At 42.5% G+C, this 21,039-nt stretch overlaps 1 protein-coding gene across 1 annotated transcript; it reads left to right on the top strand.

Annotated features, from left to right (window-relative positions):
• The first annotated feature begins 165 nt into the window (after window positions 1–165).
• Window positions 166–20,606, top strand: MDH1B (malate dehydrogenase 1B). Its single transcript, XM_065880695.1, has 10 exons — window positions 166–190; window positions 4,354–4,466; window positions 8,010–8,144; window positions 8,336–8,478; window positions 10,615–11,111; window positions 14,311–14,452; window positions 15,799–15,962; window positions 19,249–19,388; window positions 19,691–19,742; window positions 20,557–20,606. Exons 1-10 carry the CDS (start codon window positions 169–171, stop codon window positions 20,568–20,570), a joined length of 1,422 nt encoding a protein of 473 aa, XP_065736767.1. The 5' UTR covers window positions 166–168; the 3' UTR covers window positions 20,571–20,606.
• Window positions 20,607–21,039: the final 433 nt, after the last annotated feature.

The raw sequence follows: 21,039 nt of genomic DNA, 5'->3' as shown, positions 1-21,039 counted from the left end.
CAGAGCTTTTAATGACAGTGTATAACTGTGTACCCCAACACGCAACTTCTCCAGCTGGGCGCCAGAGTCCGCGCTCAGCTTCAGAGTGCGCCTGCGCCAAGTCCCGAGCGGCGTGGTTGCCTAGAAACGGTGGAGCTGCGGTTCAAGCCCGCGGGTCCTGGCTTCACCATGGCCAAATTCGTACTCGCTGGTGAGTGATCCCCGCGTCCGCCCGCAGATCGCTCAAAACACCGACAGCTACTCTCCTCCTATGACCGCTTGCCGGTGATCTTCTTAACTGGCCTATGTTCTAGCAACTCCAGCCTCTATATGGACCACCCAGGCTTTATTATGCTTTCATTCAAAAATGTATGTTGGGCAGTGACTGTACAAAGCACTGCTGGACACAGGGGATACAGTGAGGGGAAAGACACATCCCTGCCTTCGAGGAGCTTTCAGTCTCCTGGGATACAGAAGCATGTAAACAAGTACTTTTGATACAGTGTGATTAATGCAATGAGAGGTATGTGCACAGGGCTCTGGGGGGTGTTACAAGAGCTGATTTGTGAAGGTTTGGAATAGGGAGGACATTCCAGAAAAAGGCACAGAGGCTAGAAGTGTCACGGCCTCTGGATATGGAGGAAGTGACTGGACCTGGGGCAAGAATGGGATCAGAAGCCAGATCCTTGCACTTCAAGAACACCAAGCAAAGGTGTTTGAACTGTATGCTGAAAGCAATGAGGAGCCATTTAAAATGTTTAAGCAGGAGGGTATCTTAATGAGCTTGCATTTTAGAAAGCCCACCTTGTCAGCAATGGAGGGGACAGACTGGAAATGTCGACTGGCATCCAGAAAACCACCAAAGAGGCTCTTACTGCAGCAGGCTATTGTACCTGCCTCCTTTCCTCTCAGCAAGTTTCTCAGAAGGGTAGACTGCTCTTCTATCTCCAGGTCCGCCTTCCACTCAATCTGGTTTCTACTTCTGCCTCCTTTCAGAAATGGCCCTCACCGAAATCACCAATGACTTTACAGAAGCTGTCCGGTCCTTGTCTTATTTGACCTCTTTGATGCCTTAACACAATTGTCATCTCCCATCTGCCTGAAAACCTATTTCCTTTGCTCCTTTATTCATTCAGAAGAGTATTTTTGAGAATGTTGCATTTGTGGCAGTGGCAGGGCTGGGTTCTATAGGAGCAGGGGCAGTGGCAGGGGACCTTTCTTAGGCAAAGACTTCCCAGAAGAAGGGATTTTTTAATCAGGGTCCTGAAAGATGAGTGTTACCTATCGGAGAGGAAATAAGTAGGGAGGAGGAAAGTAAATTAGGCACGGGTAGCAGGGAGTGGGGCTGCAATGAGGAAGCTAGTTTGGTGATTTTTGAGAGTATACAGTAAGCAGAAAATTGAGAAAGATTTAGTAGGGTTGGAGCATAGAGTACAAGGAAGAGACTATAATATGTTAAGGCCAGAGTTAGAAAATATATATTCTTGTGAGCCACGTTCAATATTTTTTTAGATGTATTTATTTTTATTTATTTTTGGCTGTGTTGGGTCTTCGTTGCTGTGCGCGGGCTTTCTCTAGTTGCAGCAAGTGGGGACTACTCTTCATTGCAGTGCACGGGCCTCTCATTGTGGTGTCTTCTCTTGTTGCAGAGCACGGGCTCTAGGCACGTGGGCTTCAGTAGTTGCGGCACGCAGGCTCAGTAGTTGTGGTGCACAGGCTTAGTTGCTCTGCGGCATGTGGGATCTTCCTGGACTGGGGCTCGAACCCTTGTCTCCTGCACTGGCAGGCGGATTCTTAACCACTGCACCACAAGGGAAGCCCTTAATATTTTAAACTTTATCTAAAGTACATGGAAGGTTTTTGGAAGGAGATACATAATAAAATTTGCATTTTATCTCAGTGTTATTGCTACAATGTGAGAAGAAAAGGACTGGATGCCCAGAGCCCAGTTAGGTACCGTAGTCCAGGAAGGAAATACTGGTGGCCTGGTCTAGGAAGGTGGACAATGGAAATGCAAAGAAGTGAATGGATTGGAGAGATGTTAGGGAGCAGAATCTATAGAACTAGACATTTGACTAGGTGGAGGAAGAAAGGAAGGGAGAAGAAAGAGTTAAAATTATTCCCAGACAGTAGTTTGCATAACTGGGTAGATGGGAAGTCATTGAAAAAAAGCAGAAGAGTAGGCTTTATACTCTGGGTACTGTTAATACTCTTAAATAACTGGGTAGATGAACATAAAGAACATAAGAGAAGGAGCAAATTTAGTAGGGGAGTGATGGCAAAATCTGTCATAGACATGCTGAGTGCTTATGAGACATTTAGAAGGAGTTGAAAAAATACAGGACGGTGTAGACATGTAGATAAGGAGATAGTTCATAACTGGAAATACAGATTTCTACTTGAAACCAAAGGAGTGGAGGAGATTATCCAGGAAGGATCATAGAGTATGAAGATAAGATGCCTTGTAGAATGCTAACCTTTTAATGCATTAATAAAGGAATAGGAACCTAAAAGTGTAATGAGGAGTGGCCAGAGAAGTAGGAAAAAAACCTGAAGAATGCCCCCACCATAGTGGGTATTTCAAGAATTGAAGGGAGACAAATGCTACCAAGGCTCAACAAGAAAAGGATCAAAAAGTATCCATTGGATTTAGTGACATGGAGGTCCATGGTGACCTTCTAGAGAATTATGGGAAAAGCCAGATTGCAGTGGCATGAGAAATCAGTGGAAGTGAGGAACTGGGGATGGCAAGTGTAGAGAACTATTTCAAGAACTATTTCAAGTTTTAATAGAAAAGGGCAGGTAGAAGGCAATGACTGAAGGGGCTTTTTGTTTCTCAGGACAAGAGAAACTTAAATATAATGAGTATATTTTAATTATGATAGAAACAGGCCATTAGAAACAGAGCTAAGATGCTAGAAAAAGGGGATAACCAGTGGAGGTGGAAGAGGGTGGTGTTCAGAGCATAAGTGGTGAGATTGGATCTGGATAAGAGGTAGGATCCCTCTTCCACTGAATAGAAGAAAGAAGGAAAGGATGAATCCAAATGCAGATAGGCTAGTAGGTTTGATGGCAGGAGCTTGGGGGATTTCCCAACTGATGCCTTTTTGTATGATTTGGTTTAGTTTGCGTAAAGTAGAAAGCAGAGTTTTCTGTTGTCTTCTGATAGTACAGAAAAATATTGGAGAGAAGGAAGGGGCTTGAAGGAAGTAGGCAGTTTGGAATGGTAATTGTAGAGACCAGAAGAGAGTGCTGCCAAGGGAAACAGAGGGATCTCCAGGAAGAGTTGAGGGTCAGTTGAGACCGGTGACCATGAAGTTATAATGGTGCCACTCTGCTTGGTTCTACCATGTTTATCCAGGGGTGCCAAGTACATGAAACCCAGGCACAGAAAAGGCAAGTTACTGGGTTCATTCCGGGTGAGGGGCTTTTACCAGGCTTACTTGCCAGAAGCACAGTGGGGCAAGAGAATTGCAGACATGAACCAGAAGAGTGGTCTGAATTCATGAGTCATGGATTTGAACTAAACAGGGAGGCTAATAGCCAGGGGGAGTTTGAGAGGGGATGATGACTTAGAAGTCACCGGGAGGTTGAAGAACTGGTGAATTGGGAGTAATCGGGGAAGAAGGCTACAGAGAGTGTTCTGCCCTCGGCCCCTGCCCCTCCTACTCTACCGGACATCCAGTCCCACCGACTTTAGTGGCTGTCACTTTCTCTGTGTTTATGCCTGCAAAACCTGTATCCTAAGCTATTACAGAAGGCCTGCTCTTCAGATTTGTAGGTGCAGCTGCCTGCTGGTCATATCCACTTAGATATACTACAGATACTTCCAGCTGCGCTTTATAATTTAAACTTCTCACCCATGATTTCTCTCTAGTAAGGTCAGGATCACCTAGCCACGCCACAAAAAAAGAAGTTAAGCCAGACTCTTCTCTCTCCCTCCACTTCTTCCCCCAATACTCTCTGCACACATAGCAAGTCCACATGTGATTTTACCACCACTCCTCACTTCACACTTTGCCTTTTAGTAGCTACTAATGAGTAGTTCATTATGAGTAGTTCATGCTTAATTAGTAGCCTGGCAGCCTCTTAGAGGAAGTGAGGTCTAATACAGCACTGGAGGAGAATAAATATTCAATAGTCTTTTTTTCCTTTCCACACTTTATTACTAATGATGCTGATCTCCTATGAAATTCATTTTATTTTGCCAATATAATAAAAATCAAAAGTTTATGTTATGGCAGTATATGCTATAGCTCTATATAAATTATATTGTAACTGTGTGATTAATTCTGTAATTATATGACAAATGCTTGTAACTACATGATAATTTCCATGTGATGAAAGAAAATATTGCTAATTTGAATTTTTTAGGTAGAGCAGATTGCCCATATTATGCTAAAGCAGAACTTCTGGCAGATTATTTACAAAAGAATCTTCCTGATTTTCGGATACATAAAATTACACAGCATCCTGATGTTTGGGAGGTAAGAGGCCTTTACAGTTTGTTAAACTCACACACACAGAAAAATGTGTTCTGATTTAATTACATATTAGCTAGTGTATCAGATAGCTTTCCAGGAATGAATGTTCATGTACTATTGATATTTTGATGTTAGTAAAATCAATCCTGACTTATCAGCCTCAAAACATTATTTATATTTTTTTTCCTAGTACCTAATAGAACAAATGAGGCCCTAACCAGTAAGTAGAATCAATTTGGGTGGTATTTTCCCCCCAAGAATCCACATAGCAGGCCTCTCACTGTTGTGGCCTCTCCCGTTGCGGAGCACAGCCTCCGGATTCGCAGGCTCAGCGGCCATGGCTCACGGGCCCTGCCGCTCCGCGGCATGTGGGATCCTCCCGGACCGGGGCACGAACCCGTGTCCCCTGCATCCGCAGGTGGACTCTCAACCACTGCACCACCAGGGAAGCCCGTATATTGCAGTTTTTAACTTTCAATTCTTCTTCATATTGATTTCTAATGACATGAGGGACTTGTTTATTTGACACACCCTTCTTTGGGACTTAGATGGAAATTTGGGGGAAGGAGTTTCCTTTACTGGGGAGTGTTCTTGGGAACAACATCCTTAGAAGGAATGAGGGCAGCAGGACTGGGCAATGGGAGAAGTTGAACTGCCACACAGCTCTAACAAAGGGCTCAACCAGCCCTGCAGGGAACTCTGAAGCTGGGATGGCCCTTCAAAGATACCCACCCAAACAGGCAAGGAGGCCAGGCTTTTGTCCTCCTGCAGCTAACAGTCAGAGGATGTGGGCTGCCCTGGGGAAGAGACCTAACCTTAGGCAAGGGAACATCCTTTGGCTGAGGTCAGTTTCCAGAGAGAGACTCAGCACTGAGCCATCAACAGCCAGTACACCTCGTGGCAGGGGGAATGAGTGCCTTGGTCACGAAGGAGGAATAGGGACTACACGTGACAGGATCTGCTAGTTCACCAGTTGTGCCTTTTGGATCCACATGCTGCATATAATGCGTTCACACCATCCGGGAACAGCTCTTCCAGAATTCTGGTTGGCATCTCTCCCTGGGGAAACTTTACGAGAGGAAGTTTAGTTAAGTGAACAATAGTCTCAGCTACACATCATTTCAGCACTACACATCATTCAGCACCATAACTGACGCGTCACCTTTCTTCTCTTCTATCCATTGTAGATTCCCCTCACCCTCTGCTGATTCAGGTGACTTATTAGGTGTGGTGGTGACTTACACCTGTATCCTTAGGGGCCTGAGCCCTCGTCTCTATTCCCTTTTCAGGATATGACTGTTGCACCTGTCCATTTGCTGTCAAAATTAAGCAAGGCACTACCAAGGATGCCCCAATGGATTACCTAGATGCCAACCATTCTTTCCTGCCCACATTGGTAATAGCTGCCCTACGTGCTCCTGATCAACAGGGGCAATTACCCCTTCCATGATGGTAACTCCTCTCCTTACTGGCTGATCTCTTGGCACAGGAGCTCTAAGTGACCATGTGGCAGCCATAGATTAAAGTTTAATGGGACTCTTCCTGATAGAAGCACCCCTCACACTGGGTGGGTCACTGGGAGTGATGGTAAGCAGGGTCACTCTTAATTCCATCCTTGGTTCCTGGATTCATGTATTTGACCTATTGGGGCAAAACTCTATTGATTTGTGGTATATATTGCATCCTGAAAGATGGTACCCCCATCCTTGCAAGGTATCAGTCTCTAAGCTGGTGCCTGCATCTTCAGTGTGTTGTTCTATCCCTCTATCATGCTGCTAGATGTTGCCATATATGATAGGGCCAGTGGGTCCCTGGTTTCATGCCCAATGTCATACATCCTTTACTTTAAAATGGGTTTCTTGGTTCAAAGTGATGTTATGCAGGATCCCATGTTGGTAGGTTAAAAATTCTGAAAAGTCTTGAACAGGGTGCTGGCCAAAATCCTACAAGCAATAAAGGCAATTCTTTATCTAGAATATATGTTGATTAAAATCAAGGTGAATCACCGGTCTTTCCAGGGTAGAAGGGGTCCAATGTAATCAGATTGCCACCAAGAGGCTGGTTGTTGTCTTTGAGGGATAGTGCCATTAACAGGAGGTCTGCGCTGATCTTTGTTAATGGCGGCAGCAATGGCTAGATCAGCTTGTTTTCTCAGACCATTGCATAAGCTCTAACTTTTTCATGTCCCCATTGTGCCTTCAGCTGTCTAAGTTATCTTACTGCTGGGTTGCTTAGTGCTTCTGTCATAATAGATGTTCTCTGGTGGGCACTGCCCCCCGTCCTCTTTTATTTCAGAATTCTATCATCCCAATTGCCATGGGGCCCAGCTCTATAAGAGCATGTCATTTAACAGCCATGGCCCAGAATTGACAGCCACACCGAGCTTCTCAGTGATGCTGAGACCCCTCTCATCAGTGCATTCCTTGTCACTTTGGTGAATGTAGTGTCCTCCAGGCCCTTCCAGAGAACATAGGTGACCAATAGTTTTCCAGCCTTCCGTCATAGCGTATCCACTCTAGCGAGCCCATTTTTTATAAGCTTTTTCATCCCTTCTTCCATGGTCTTCCATGACAGTTCTGGCATTTCCATTTATTTCATCCCTTGCTCCGAGCTCTGAAGAGCCATCCTAGCAACATGTTGGCATTGTCTTCTGAGGTCTTTGTCAGGGTGTACACTCTTGAATAGCAGAAGAGTGATTGATTTTGAGAAATTCTCTCTTGTCCAGCTTTATGTTCCACTCTTGATTCAGCACCCTCAGGGTCCGGTCCTGTACATATTCTTCCAGCTCCTGCCAGGACATCACCATGCCCTGCTCGCTGCTGAAGGTCCTTTGAGGTAGAGTCTCTTTCTTCTAGATCCGCAGTATTTCACTGGTCAGGCTACGTTGTGACTAGAGAGGCCATGGGGGAATCATCATGGTGGAAACATCAACGAGGGAAATTCATTTGTAAGGTAGCTTCATGATACATTCCTCCAAAGACAAGAATGTTGCCATGTACTTTACCCATAGAAATGTTGCACTCTGTCTCTATGCAGATATTGTCATTGGAAGGCCTGGTGTACACAAACCAGACAATGATGTTTTAAACTTTTTCTAGTAAATATTATCAGAAATCCCCAGATGATTTTTAGCTCATTAATTCAATCTAAAAAATATAAACTATACTCACATATTTGGAAAGCAATATCAATTTATACGGCCCTAAGAACAGAGACATCTCATACAGAAGACCATTTGAGTTGGAAAACTCGGCTCCTTTTTTAAGCCAAACCCTTGCACTTCAGGTCTACTCAGGAAAGAGAGCAACATTCAGTACCTTTATTTGGTCGATGAATTCGAAGAATATTCTTTCTTGATTAATTTGTTACTCAACTCATCACTATTTCTATATTTATATTTTACAGTTTAAAGATATCTAAATTTTATTATGTATACACAGAGGTAGTAAAAAAAAAAACACTAGTATTTTAACGTTTGAACTCTAAAGCATTGAATTCCAAGGCAGATTCAATGTGCAACTTCTCGTGGACTCTATCATTCAATAGGAGTGGCTGAAAGAGTTGTGTAAAAAGAATAAGTGGAGTCACAAAAATTCCCCCATCATCTGGAGAGAGCTGTTGGATCGTGGAGGAAAGGGTTTGCTTTTGGGAGGATATAACGAGTTCCTAGAACATGCCCAGGTATACAAATTCAGTTGATTTATCTGTCTAAAACATTATTGTTCTCTCCTATTATTATATTTTTCCAATGTCTTGCTTTCTAAGGTATTCTCTCAGCTCTCTTTTTACTCTATTTGGGCTTTAAACAAGAACTTTCCATTATAGCCATTGTCAGCTACTCTGGTGTTGATTTTTTCTTTCCCAATATTTAGCTTTACTATGGTGTCACCTCTAGCATGACAACTGAGCTGATGAAGACAGTTGCTCAAGAGAACCTGGGGGCACACATAGAAAAAGAGCTGGAGAAAGAAGCCCTGAAAGGTCTCATCAACCCCTTGCAGGTCTGGATCACCAGGTGGGACCGTCAAATCCTAGGATTCATGAGGTTGGCTTTTTATGTTTAGAAGGACGATGATGTAGGATTAATTATATGATGGAAGAATATCTGAGTGTCAAGTGTGAGATTTGTATGTATGTATACGAATATTATAGATATGGAATATATGTATATGCCTATATATCCCCTAGTGTAGTCCCATGTATGAGTTTTAGACTATATATAGATTCAATGTGTATGTAATATGCATACAATACACATACATACTAAATCTAAGAGCAGCTTTATAGCAAAGGTATTTACTTTGCATAACTGTCTCCAGCTCTCCTGCCCTCATTCTGTGTGTCTCATGCTGTCTGCTGCTCATACGATCCTGCTCGTCGCCTCACTGTCCTTCCTTCCCTCTCCCTCGTTTCCTTCCTTCCCTCTCCCTCGTTTCCTTCCTTCCCTCCCCCATCTTCCTGACTGTTGCCCTCTTCCTCTTTCCCACTTGCTAGAGTTGTCCTCATCCTTAGCTCTTCCATGTTGCACTCATTCTCTGTAACCTCACCCCCCTCACTCTTACCCCTTCTCACTTTTTCTCATCACTCTCGCTCTCAGTGGTGGGTGGACACATTCGATGTTTGTCATTGCTTTTTCTCTCTATCTCTGTGCTCTCTCTCTTTGTCCTTTTGCTGTCCATCTTGCTCTATCTCTCCCTCCCCCTTTCCTTTCCCCACTCTCAATCTGTCTCTCACACTGCCCTTCTTACTATCTATGTGTGTATCCTAATGTACAGGCTCATCTGAAAAATTATTTGTTATTATGAAAGATTTCAAATGCAGAAAAGAACTGAGAATGATGTAATAACCATACATGAACTTTACACCCAGATTTAATAATATTACATCTGCTTTAGAATTTCTTTAATATTTATTTGGCTGCGCTGGGTCTTAGCTGCAGCATGCGGGATCTTTATTTGCGGCATGCGGGCTCCTCCTTGTGGCCTGCGGGACCCAGCTCCCCGACTGGGGATCGAACCGGGGCCCCCTGCATTGGGAGCACAGAGTCCTAACCACTGGACCACCAGGGAAGCCCCTAGATATTTTTAAAGGATTAAAATGGTACAGATGCTCTTGAAAACACCACTGCGCCTCTCTCCAAACCCACTGTGAAAAAATGCCCGGATGCATTTCTAAACTCCCCCTCAGGGGTCATTAGGGCTCTCTGTTATCAGCCAAGCTATAGAGTACTCAAATACTAGCTGAATTGTGGGTGCAGATACATGATACCTCGCCTGTGTTGATCCTAGGCTTCTTTATAAGGATTTGGAAAAATAGGCCTTTCTAAAAGATGTCATTACTTTGCAGATAAGGGTACAAAATAGAAAAGAGTTATGGTTAAATGAAACTGATTTCCTTATCTTTTTTAAAAAAGAATATAAACACATAATTACAGTAACACGCAATTACAGTAATATACAGTAATATGACACAGTTCTTTTAAATTTTGCTTTCTGCCTATTCTATTTAATTTGAAACGCCTTATAAACAGGTACATTTCTTACTTTGGTATTGTTTTCAGATGGCCAAAGCAAGAAGTTAGCAGTGAGAATTATTTTGTTCTACTTTTGATTTCTAGCCTTAAAAATGTCTGTGCCGCTGTGTATGCCAATTTAATATATTAAATCACCCTATTAATGCACGTGCAGAAGAATATCTATTAAGAATAAAGCCTGAGGACTTCCCTGGTGGCGCAGTGGTTAAGAATCCGCCTGCCAGTGCAGGGGACACAGGTTCAAGCCCTGGTCCGGGGAGATCCCACATGCCGCGGGGCAACTAAGCCCGTGTACCACAACTACTGAGCCTGCGCTCTAGAGCCCGTGAGCCACAACTTCTGAAGCCCGGTCGCCTAGAGCCCGTGCTCTGCAACAAGAGAAGCCACTGCAATGAGAAGCCCGCACACCACAACGAAGAGGAGCCCCCGCTCGCCGCAACTAGAGAAAGCCCGCGCACAGCAATGAAGACCCAACACAGCCGAAAATAAATAAATTTATTAAAAAAAAAAAAGACTTCTATACATGGTTGATACTTAAAAAAAAAAAAAAAAAAAGAATAAAGCCTGAAAAGGAGCAAAAGATTTAACCACTCGTAATCGGCTTTGCATTTTTATTAGTGCATCGTCTCCTGCCTGCTACAACCTAATTCCCATCTTGACAAGTGGTGAAGTGTTTGGACCGCATATGGAAATTAGCATAAACCTATTTGACAACAAGCAGGCAGAAGAGAAACTCACAAGCCTTGTGAAGGAGGCTCAGGACCTGGCGTCGCCCTTCCTGCAGAGTGTGTCCGTCTGCACCCAAGCGGAGGACGCCTTCCGCCAGGCCCACGTGATCATTTTCCTCGACGACCACGTGGACAAGGAGGTGTACAGTTTGGAAGACTGCATCCGAAGCAAGGCTACTCTGTGCCACCTCTACGGATCCCTGATTGAGAAAAATGCTCATGATTCCGTCAGAATTATTGTGGGAGGAAAAACCTTTGTGAATCTCAAAACGTCTTTGCTTATGAGATACGCCCCAAACTTCGCCCACAATATTATCGCTGTGGCCTTGGGCGTAGAAGGCAAAGCGAAGGCGGCGCTGGCCAGAAAACTGAAAACGACTCCGTCATGTGAGTGAGCTCCTGTTTCCATGTCTGGTTTTAAACAACGTGATTTCACAGCAGCTAGGAAGAACACTGTCCCCTCTAAAATCAGTCGGGATATCTGGACTAGAAAGTATGAAGCAGAGGCCAAGAACTTCTGATTGTGTGACTTCACTACTGTGCATTTTCTTTCTACTAGCTTTTATGACTAGCTGATCTTTTCCCCATCATTCTAAAAATTAAGAAACAAATATTTAAATAATAAGATTTCTATTTTTCAAGTAGTAATTTGAAACTTAATATTCCTTTTTTTTTTCTTTTGGTCAACCAATGTAATCGGTGTTTTTTAAAAAAATACTCAGGGCTCTGTTAAAGTGACCCCACCCCACTTCCCACCTGTGTGACTTGGGGCAGATCACTTAACCTTGCTGTGTCTGGCTTCCTCACCTGTAAAATGAGGATGTAAATAGCACCTACATCCTAGAATTGATGCAAGGATTTAAAGAGATAATGTTTCTAAAGTGCTTGGAGGAGTGCCCGACACAAGCTAAACATTTGCAAGGATAGTAAACTTGTTAAGGTGATTATGCTATCTGATCAGTTTCTGCTTCTAATAATCTTTGTACTTATAGAGGTCAAAATCATAGGAGGATGAGACAGAATCAGAAAATGGATTTTTGTATCTAAAGGGGGAGTGCTGTATCTAAAAATATTTGTCAGGTTTGACAGACTTTAGCTATTTGTGCCCTTAGATGGAGCAGGTGCAGTGAAGTCCATTTAGAATGCCAGGAAGTGCAAGACATGACATCAAGCAAAGTTGGGAAGACAGTGAGATGTGAGCCTGGAATGCTCTCAGTCAGAGCTATAAGGGACTTCGGTGAGCCCCTAACACATTAGGGCAAAGCCCTAGGACCATAACTTCTGGTATTCTTGCCTACAAATCATTAGTGTCTTACCCCCAGGGTCACTGGATACCTCAGCCAAATGGATACTAAAATTATTCAGTAGGAAAACATTTCCTAATCATTTTATCTCTGTTATCAACCTTATATGTATGTGTGTAGATACTGATTTCTCACAAAAGATCTATGATACACTGATGAAAGTGGCAAGAAGAGGCAGTGTTACAAAATTTAAAACAGGGCAGGCACTTTCAACCAGAAAGCTGCTCTCTTGTGGGTCTGGTGGTACCATAACTTCTAAACCCTGCTGTATTCAAAGCCAGTAAGCACAGCAGCAGCAGAAGAAAGAAAAGTGGAGACAAGTTGGGACAAAAAAGGGAAATGTTAGAGGGACGGCTGTTAAAGTGGAATTGTCAGTGGAGTAGTAAGGAGGAAGTTGGCAACGACAAAGACAGAGCTAAACAAAGTCACATGAACTAGAAAAACCATCAGGGAGAATTATTCCAGGAGAATTCCAGATGCCAAGAGGGGAGCAGACCTTTTCAGGATATCCCTTGAGTTCAGTTCACACATAAACCTGTTTCTCAGACTATGTACATTGGCTTAGTTGGAACTCTTTCTGTACAAGTGACAGAAAGTCCACTCAAAGCGACCAGAGTCAGAGCTTTTTTTCCACATAACTGAAGAGTACAGGAGTCGTTCTTATTTGGGGCATAGCCGGATGCTGGGGTTCAAGTGATGAAGTCAAGCCTGGTTTGTGCTCTCACCTGGCTCATCACTCAGCTCTGTTTTCCTCAGCTTTGATCTGATTCTCGGATAGGCTTTCTCTAAACAGTGGCAAAACGGCTACCGGCATCATAGCTTAACTACCCCAGTAGAAAAAGAGCGTTCTCGCTCGATTCTTTGTATAAAAGTAGCAGAATAAGATCTCATTGACTGGGCTTGGACCACATGCCCTTCTCCAAGTCAGTGTGGCCAGAAATCTGGAATCTAGGTCTGATGCCTATCGATAGACCTGAGGGGGTAAGGACAGCTTCACCCAAACCAAATGGACTGAAATTGGGGAAGGGTACCTATTTAAAGAAAAGCCAGTATGCTGTTAAAGAAAAAAAGGAGGAAGAGATGTTAGGACCACAAAAAAAAAAAAAAAAAAAGCAGATGTCCGCTATAATTTTCTCTAGCTTGATTTAAGGCATTTAGAGCTATAAAGGGCCTTAAAGCTTTAAGAAAAATTCTTTTCCCTCCTGCCTGCCTTTGAACACAACTCTGTAAGAGTGTGATACTCGGAGCCGCTGCAGTCATTTTAGGACCATGAGGCGAAGGCCAAGAGAGCAACATCTTTGAGCTGCTTAACAAGCCCCTGTGTCACTGCCAACCTCAACTTGTTATCTGAGAAAAGTAAACTCCTCCTAGTTAAGCCAGGTCAGAAGGATATTCTGTTACTTGAAGCCAACAGCAATCTTATCTCACACAGAACAGGAAAGAATTTAATCTCCGTAATAGAAAGTGGTATGACCTTTTAAGAGAATTCAGTTTTTAAACAAATAAATAAGTTTATAAATAAATCAATAAAATCCCCTATTTTCACTTCAGATACATTCCCAGAAAATCCACAATTATTAGAGAGAATTATTAGAGAGAATTTCATATATTAGAATCATATGAAATACCAATTCCTATTTCTCTCTACCCCCATCCTCTTCTTTTTCTTGGTAATACGTATCACGTTGTATAGTAGTTGTTTTCTCACCCACTCCCCTCTACCCCCAGAATATTGCAAGGATTTGGGCTGATTTGTTTTCTTCTGAGCCTCCCACCTAAAAGTGCCTCACACATACAAGCTAATTCAATATATCTTCTTTGATTAAGATGTTCCTCGGGGTCCTCTTATTCCAGCACCTCCATTCTGCAGGAAACGAAATCCACCCAGGGAGTCAAGTGACTTGCCCAAATTTCTATTCCAGTCTAAAATCAGGGACTCTCTGTCAGAATCAAAGCAGATAAAAAATCCTCTTCACGGCAAGCAGAGTGGTGAAGTTAGGACCAGAGCGGGGGTATAATTTTCAGTAGCGCTTTCTTTCGGGGAGCATTTCAGTGTTCCCTGAAGTCAGTCCTATGCTCACACCATCCACGTGCATTATTAGGAATGGCCAGACTCTGATGATTAAGGAGATGATCCACATTGTTTGCACATTTTTAGGGAGCATAAACTTAAGTCTGTCTTATAGCAAAAGGACCAATTGTAAAACAAACACACAAACAGAAAGTAGACTACAGTCAATTTTTTACATTACGTTATTTTTTTTAATTGCTTTTCTTCACAGGCATCAAAGATGTGATAATTTGGGGTAATATTAGTGGAAATAACTACGTCGATCTGAGAAAAGCCAAGGTTTACAGATATGAGAGTGCTGTTTGGGGACCTCCTCACTATTCACGCCCTGTTTTAAGCCTGATTTTTGATAGGTACAGTATCTTTTTAAGTGAAGTAGTCTAACAATATTGAATAAACGTGTAATGTTATTATAATCATTTAAAAATCATCTTGGAAATCAGTGTGCAGAAGTAACTGTTCACACTCATCCTCATTTATGCTTTCTATTGAAGAAATGTAGAGAATTCCACAGAATTTCAACTAGTCTGTCCCCACCCCCAATTTATTTGATTTTGGAATTTTGAATTTTTATATTTCAGATTATCCTTAAAGTGGCTCAAAGATGCCATTAATGTTATCACTAAAGCAAACATATGTAAAGTGAATCTTATTTAATGTAAAGACCTCTGTCCAAGTTGAAATTAGTTGAAAAAGCTTCAAGAGTAAGGAATTATAATGGTGAGCAGGCCCAGGCCATGCTGGGTGTTGGGTTCCAGGAAAGGCAGAATTGAGACGTGGTAAGGGGCAACATCTCTGGAGCCAAGCCACCTGGGTTGGAATTCTCATTCAGCCACTCATTAGCTGTGTGACTTTAGAGAAGTTACTTAACGTCTCTGTGCCTCGGTTTTTCCATCTGCCAAGTGGAAATGGTAACAGAGTGCGGGTCTTATAGGGCCATTGGGAAGATGAAATGGGTTAAGACAGGCCAAAGCACTTAGAAACTGTGCCTGTCACAGTCAACACCACCATTACGAAAAGGGCATGGAAGGAGGAAGGAGGAGGAATGCCTTTGGAACAAGTTTCGAAACTTTGCGGCACTTTCCCAGTGGTAGCATGTCCTTTCCATCACCTCTTTCTTCCCTTCCCTTCCTTTACCCACACCTAGAAACTGTGTCCCTGGACTCATTGTCTTGCATTGCTGTGTGGGTGCGGGCAGCATCTCCTGGAGCTGTATCGTGCCGGCTTAGCAAGGGCAGCTGTTTCATGCTTTTTCTAGTCCAGCTGGACTGTTCCCCGAGTTTAAACTTCAGATTAGAAAACTTAATTATTTCTTTAGTTCTCAATGTGAATAATTCAACATTTCATGATACTATTTTATTTAAAATGAAGGATACCACTGGTTCCAAGATAGCCTCTATGGAGAATAAATTCTTTGTGATGAAATTAATTGTTCTTGCAGTCTTTGGCCACTTTTCTGTGTTCCATATTTATGGTATCAAGTTTTTAGTTTGAAACTTTAGGACTCCTTTCTGCTCTGTTTCATTACTTTTCAGTTGACTCTTTATGGGATTAAAGAAGTTTGAAGAAGGGGCACAGGAAGTCATATTTCTGTTTTGTGGAGGTGATTTCTTGTACTCAGATCCATTGACCCAGGGAACATTCTTATTCATTCCTATTCCCTCCTCCATTGTAAAATTGTTTCTTTCTCTCCTTACAGTGAGTGGGTAAACAGAGAATTTGTGGAAAGTCTTAAAGAGTTCACCGCCACAGGAAGACGATTTGGGGGCATATTAGCTGCACACAGTATAGCCACTACGTTGAAGTACTGGTACCATGGCTCACCCCCTGGACAGATTGTGTCTTTAGGGGTACTGAGTGAAGGTAAATCTAGGTTTTTCATATCTTACGATATTTTAAAACCTCCATGTATGCCTTGTGCTCCTACTTCTGTGTCCTTACCTAGACAGGCTCCTACCTCTTTTTTTTTTTTTTAAATGGTACAGTTCCTTTTTAATTTTATTTATTTATTTACTTTTGGCTGTGTTGGGTCTTCGTTTCTGTGCGAGGGCTTTCTCTAGTTGTGGCAAGCAGGGGCCGCTCTTCATCGCGGTGCGCGGGCCTCTCACTGTCGCGGCCTCTCTTGTTGCGGAGCACAGGCTCCAGACGCGCAGGCTCAGTAGTTGTGGCTCACGGGCCTAGTTGCTCCGCGGCATGTGGGATCTTCCCAGACCGGGGCACGAACCCGTGTCCCCTGCATTAGCAGGCAGATTCTCAACCACTGCGCCACCAGGGAAGCCCGCTCCTACCTCTTTAAAGGCTCTGTAAGCTCTCTGGATTTTCACAATTCCATAATCATTCGTTCATGCCTGCATTCCTTCAGTTATCCATTCAGCAGTGTATTTTGTGTGCATGCACTGGGAACGCACATAGGGAGTAGGCCCGGCTTTTGCCTTTCAGGAAGCTCACAGCAGAGTAAAGGAGAGCCACATGCATAAATGAAATAATTCTGTTAAGTTTTTCTCACTGTATCCCTACTGAGGAAGGGAAAGCAAGGTCAGTTTTCAGCAGGCAGCAGGAAGAATCAGGACCTGCATCATAAAGGAGGTGACACTTCAGGAAGTCTCACCTGCAAGCTTGAGTAGTTGTTTACCTGACAGACAAGTATGGGAAGAACATCTGGGCACAGGAGCTGCAGGAGCAAAGACACAGACCCACGATACAAAGGGCACAGCGAGACCCAGATCTCAGAGTACCAGGCAGCAGCCGGAATGTGGAAAGCTTGCTCTCCATCCACAAATACTGTGGATATATTTTTATATCCTTAGTATTTTAATCTGCTAAAAGCTATTCAGAGCACTTCTACTATTTATTGAAAAATAGGAAAGAGAGAATAGCTGATGCTCTGTGCACTGAAGACCTAAAGCATGTCTTCCCTTTGTGCTTTACATTCTCCCTGAACAAGCCCATCCATTCCCATCTCAGCCCTGCTGCTGAGCCCTACCTTGTCAAACATTGCCACCTGCATGTCATGCTGTCACTTCAAACCAACACACACCAAACTGAACCTGTTGTCATCCTCCCCAGTCTGATCCACCTCTTGTATCCTTTACGTTATTAATGGAACCACGATCCTTCCCGTTGTTTCAGTGACTGTGGTGCAGGTCATGGAAATCTCCCTGAACCCCCCAAGTCAGAATTAATCTCTGTCTCTCCTCTGTACTCACATAGCATTTGTTCCTCTATCAGAGAGCATATCACAGCCTGCCTTTACGGATGGGGTGGTTAGTTGCGTATGCCCTCTGCATTAGAGTTCACCCACCCTGAGGGCGGGGCTTTGGCTGGGTCTACTTGTTGCTCCTTCACGGGTAGACTCTCAGTGTGTCTTGTTCAATTATAGTTAAAGTGCACGAACATCCGCAAGTGTGACTTCAAATCACTGTGTTACCTTTTTAGTGAAATAGACACCTAAAACCTCATCTTTATCTGTAAAAGTTTAATTAGGGAATTCCCTGGCTGTCCAGTGGTTAGTATTCCCCGCTTCTACTGTTCGATTCCTGGTCAGGGAACTAAGATCCTGCAAGCCACGTGGTGCAGCCAAAAACAAGTTGAATTCATCTCTGTAGGAATTCATCAATAAGCAGTTCGGTGTTGGGGGCAAGGGAGGTAAAGAGCAAGTGATCATTGTGTCCCTGAAATGGTAACACGTATGTAGACCCTCATCCGTTGTTCACTCATAAGGCTGGCTCTCAAATAGAGAGTGAACAGAGGGCCTGGGACATCCTCTACGGAAAAGTCTTTTAGATCCTGGTTTCTTGACTCTCCTCAATATTTTGCCCTAGTGACAACATTTTTTTTTTAATTGAAATATAGTTGATTGACAATGTCATGTTAGTTTCAGGTGTACAGTTCAGTGATTCAGTTATATATATATATATATATTCCTTTTCAGATTCTTTTCCCTTGTAGGTTATTACAAAATATTAAGTATAGTTCCCTGTGTTTTACAGTAGGTCCTTGTTGGTTATTTATTTTACGCATTTTAGAGTATATATGTTAATCCCGTCCTCCTAATTTAGCCCCCCCTTTCCCTTTGGTAACCGTGAGTTTTCTATGTCTGTGTGTCTATTTCTGTTTCATAAAGAAGTTCATCTGTATCTTTTTTTTTTTTTCAGATTCCACATATAAGTGATATCATATGGTATTTGTCTTTGTCTTATTTCACTTAGTATGATAATCTCTAGGTCCATCCATGTTGCTGCAAGTGGCATTATTTCATTCCTTTTTATGGCTGAGTAATATTCCATTGTATAAAAGTAACACATGTTCTTTATCCGTTCCTCTGTCAATGGATATTTAGGTTGCTTCCATGTCTTGGCTATTGCAAATAGTGCTACAGTGAATATTGGGCTGCATATATCTTTGCAAATTAGAATTTTCTTCAGATATAGGCCCAGGAGTGGGATTGCAGGATCATATGGTAACTGTTTTTTGTTTTTTAAGGAACCTCCATACTGACAACATTTTTGGTGACTAGAATGGCAAGAATAATTTTCTTATTTGATTGAGACACAGAAAACGGGAGGCATTTTATCTGAAGGTTGCTCAGTTAGTGATAAGCATTATCCATTTTTTTTATTTGGAGCACATTTCAACTGGGAACTAGGAACTGTGAGATCACCGACTTTCCCTTCCCACTGCCTGCCCCTTGGCTCTGTGACTGCAATAGTAGGCTGGAAGAGCAAAGGCAAGATTGGACACCTGCTCGGGCTCAGGGGCTCCCTAGGGGGGCAAGGAAAAGCCAAGGAAGCAGACAAAAGGAATCCAGACAAGGTGGAAGAGAAGGACTGCATTAGTTCCCAAGGCAGAGGCAGGGCATCTGAACCCAGCAGGGACAAAAGGGATAAAGACGGAACAATGGTTCTTCCTTCTGAGAGAAACACAGAAGGGCAAGTTGTCAGAACTTGGAGAGGTGCTCAATAAATACTTCTCTAGTAAGTGTTTCAATCTTCCCAGGGGAGGAATTTGCAGAAATTCCTCCATTATCATTAAATCCACCATTATCATTAAAAAGCATGTACTATGTCTGTCCTTATCTACAGTGTTACCAAGGAAGGTTTATTTATCTGAGTGCTTTCGTTTTGCTTTGCTTTGTGTTTGCTCCCTGCAGGCCAGTTTGGTATTCCTGAAGGGATTGTCTTTTCTATGCCTGTGAAATTTGAGAATGGAACTTGGGTGGTTCTTACAGATCTCGAAGATATTGAAATCAGTGAACAAATAATGACCCGAATGACAAGTGATCTAATTCAGGTAATGTCAGAATAGCTCCGAGGGAACTGACTTCAATAATAGCCTGAAACCGATTCCCCTAGATCAACGCATACACTGATTTTCTGTGGGTTCGATTTGCCTCTTATTCCTAAGAACAATAAGGAGGCAATAAAGGTTTGAAGACATCAGCAGAAGAACACTTCTCATTTGATTATGTAATTTCTAGTATGTTAAAAACAGTTGTTGGTTACTTAAACGTCAAGAATCAGTGTTTTTCTATTAAAGAATGATCGTTAGTAATTGTGGTCATTTAATTCTCTGATTACAAAATTTTTCCACAGGAGAAACTTGTTGCACTTGGAGAGTTGATAAATTTTCAGCCGTATCAATCAGGTAATCTTTTAGATACGATGTTTTACTGGGCTGCTATTAAAAGAGTATTAAAATATATGTTAAAATGGAATCACTATTTAATATAAATAAGTATATTTCATCACTTTTAAGGTAACTTATTGACAAAATAAACTACCAGGTTTAGTGTGTCTTTTGAAATAAAGTTTCTTAAAAGAATGCTAAAGAAATCACATCCTAAAGACACTATTGCCTTATAAAGTTTATGTATACCATATGTATTAGTTTCCTAAGGCTGCCATAACAAATTACCACAAACTGGGTGGGTTAAAACAACAGAAATTTATTGTCTCCTAGTCCTGGAGACCAGAAGACCTAAATCAATGTGTCAGCAAGGCCATGTTCCCTCTGAAGGCTCAAGGGAAGAATCCCTTCCGTGCCTCTTCTAGCTTCTGGTGGCAGTGATTGGCATTCTTGGCTTGTAGCTGCTTCATTCCAGTCTCAGCCACGGTCCTCACAAGTCTGTCTTCCCTCTGGGTGTGTCTGTGTTGCCAAATCTCTCTCTCTTTACAAGAACACCAGTAATTGCATTGGGGGCCCACCTTAATCCAGTCTGACCCCATCCTGACTTGATTATATCTGCTAAAACTAATTTCAAGTAAGGTCACATTTACTGAGACCAGGGAGCAGGACTTCAACATTTTTGGGGGGGACACAATACAACCCACAGCACTACAGTTACTTTTAGGTAACTTTAAAAAAATAAATTTCAATAAGCTTGTTTTTCCTATTGGTATTTTCTCTAATTGTAAACTTGCAAGGAAGTGGTCTCATCTTTCTTTCTTTTGTCTTAAAGAAAATCTCATCTGAAATATGAAAATACAAACATAAATAAATTAATTCACTTACAGAAAGGCACTCAAGTGCCTTTTGAGAGCCCAACATCCCTTCCATGTACCGGTGTTTATGGAGTGTCAACTGTAAGCCAGTGCTAAGAGCTAGAAATATGGGGGTGGTGAAGATAGACCTGTTCTTGCCTTTTGAAACCTACAGTCCATCAGGGGATCGTAATTTACACAAATGTCTGCAGCTGTGGTGAGTCTTAGGCACGAGAAGTACAGGGTGCTGTGCTATGAGAGCTTATACCTGGGGATGTGAGCAAAGACCTTGAGGCAGGAAATCATGTCACCTTGTTTGAAAAACCACCAAAAATAGTTTGTGTGGCCAAAGCCTAATGAGATGAAGCTGAGAGAGACATGAAGGGTAGATGAGAGTTGCAGAGGCTTCTGGATGGAGAATGACCCAATCGGGTTGTGATTAGTTTGGAAAATAAATTGGA

The sequence above is a fragment of the Phocoena phocoena genome, chromosome 7 (genome assembly GCF_963924675.1).
Source record: "Phocoena phocoena chromosome 7, mPhoPho1.1, whole genome shotgun sequence".
Classification (NCBI taxonomy): Eukaryota; Metazoa; Chordata; class Mammalia; order Artiodactyla; family Phocoenidae; genus Phocoena; species Phocoena phocoena.
Note: the sequence above shows the minus strand (reverse complement) of the source record. Positions and strands in the feature narration are given on the sequence as shown.

Excerpts from the sequence above, each read along its gene's own strand:
- MDH1B (XM_065880695.1), top strand. The coding sequence starts at position 169 with ATGGCCAAATTCGTACTCGCTG. Across the intron at positions 8,145-8,335 it reads AGTTCCTAGAACATGCCCAG|CTTTACTATGGTGTCACCTC; the intron begins GTATACAAATTC and ends CCCAATATTTAG. Across the intron at positions 14,453-15,798 it reads TTAAGCCTGATTTTTGATAG|TGAGTGGGTAAACAGAGAAT; the intron begins GTACAGTATCTT and ends CTCTCCTTACAG.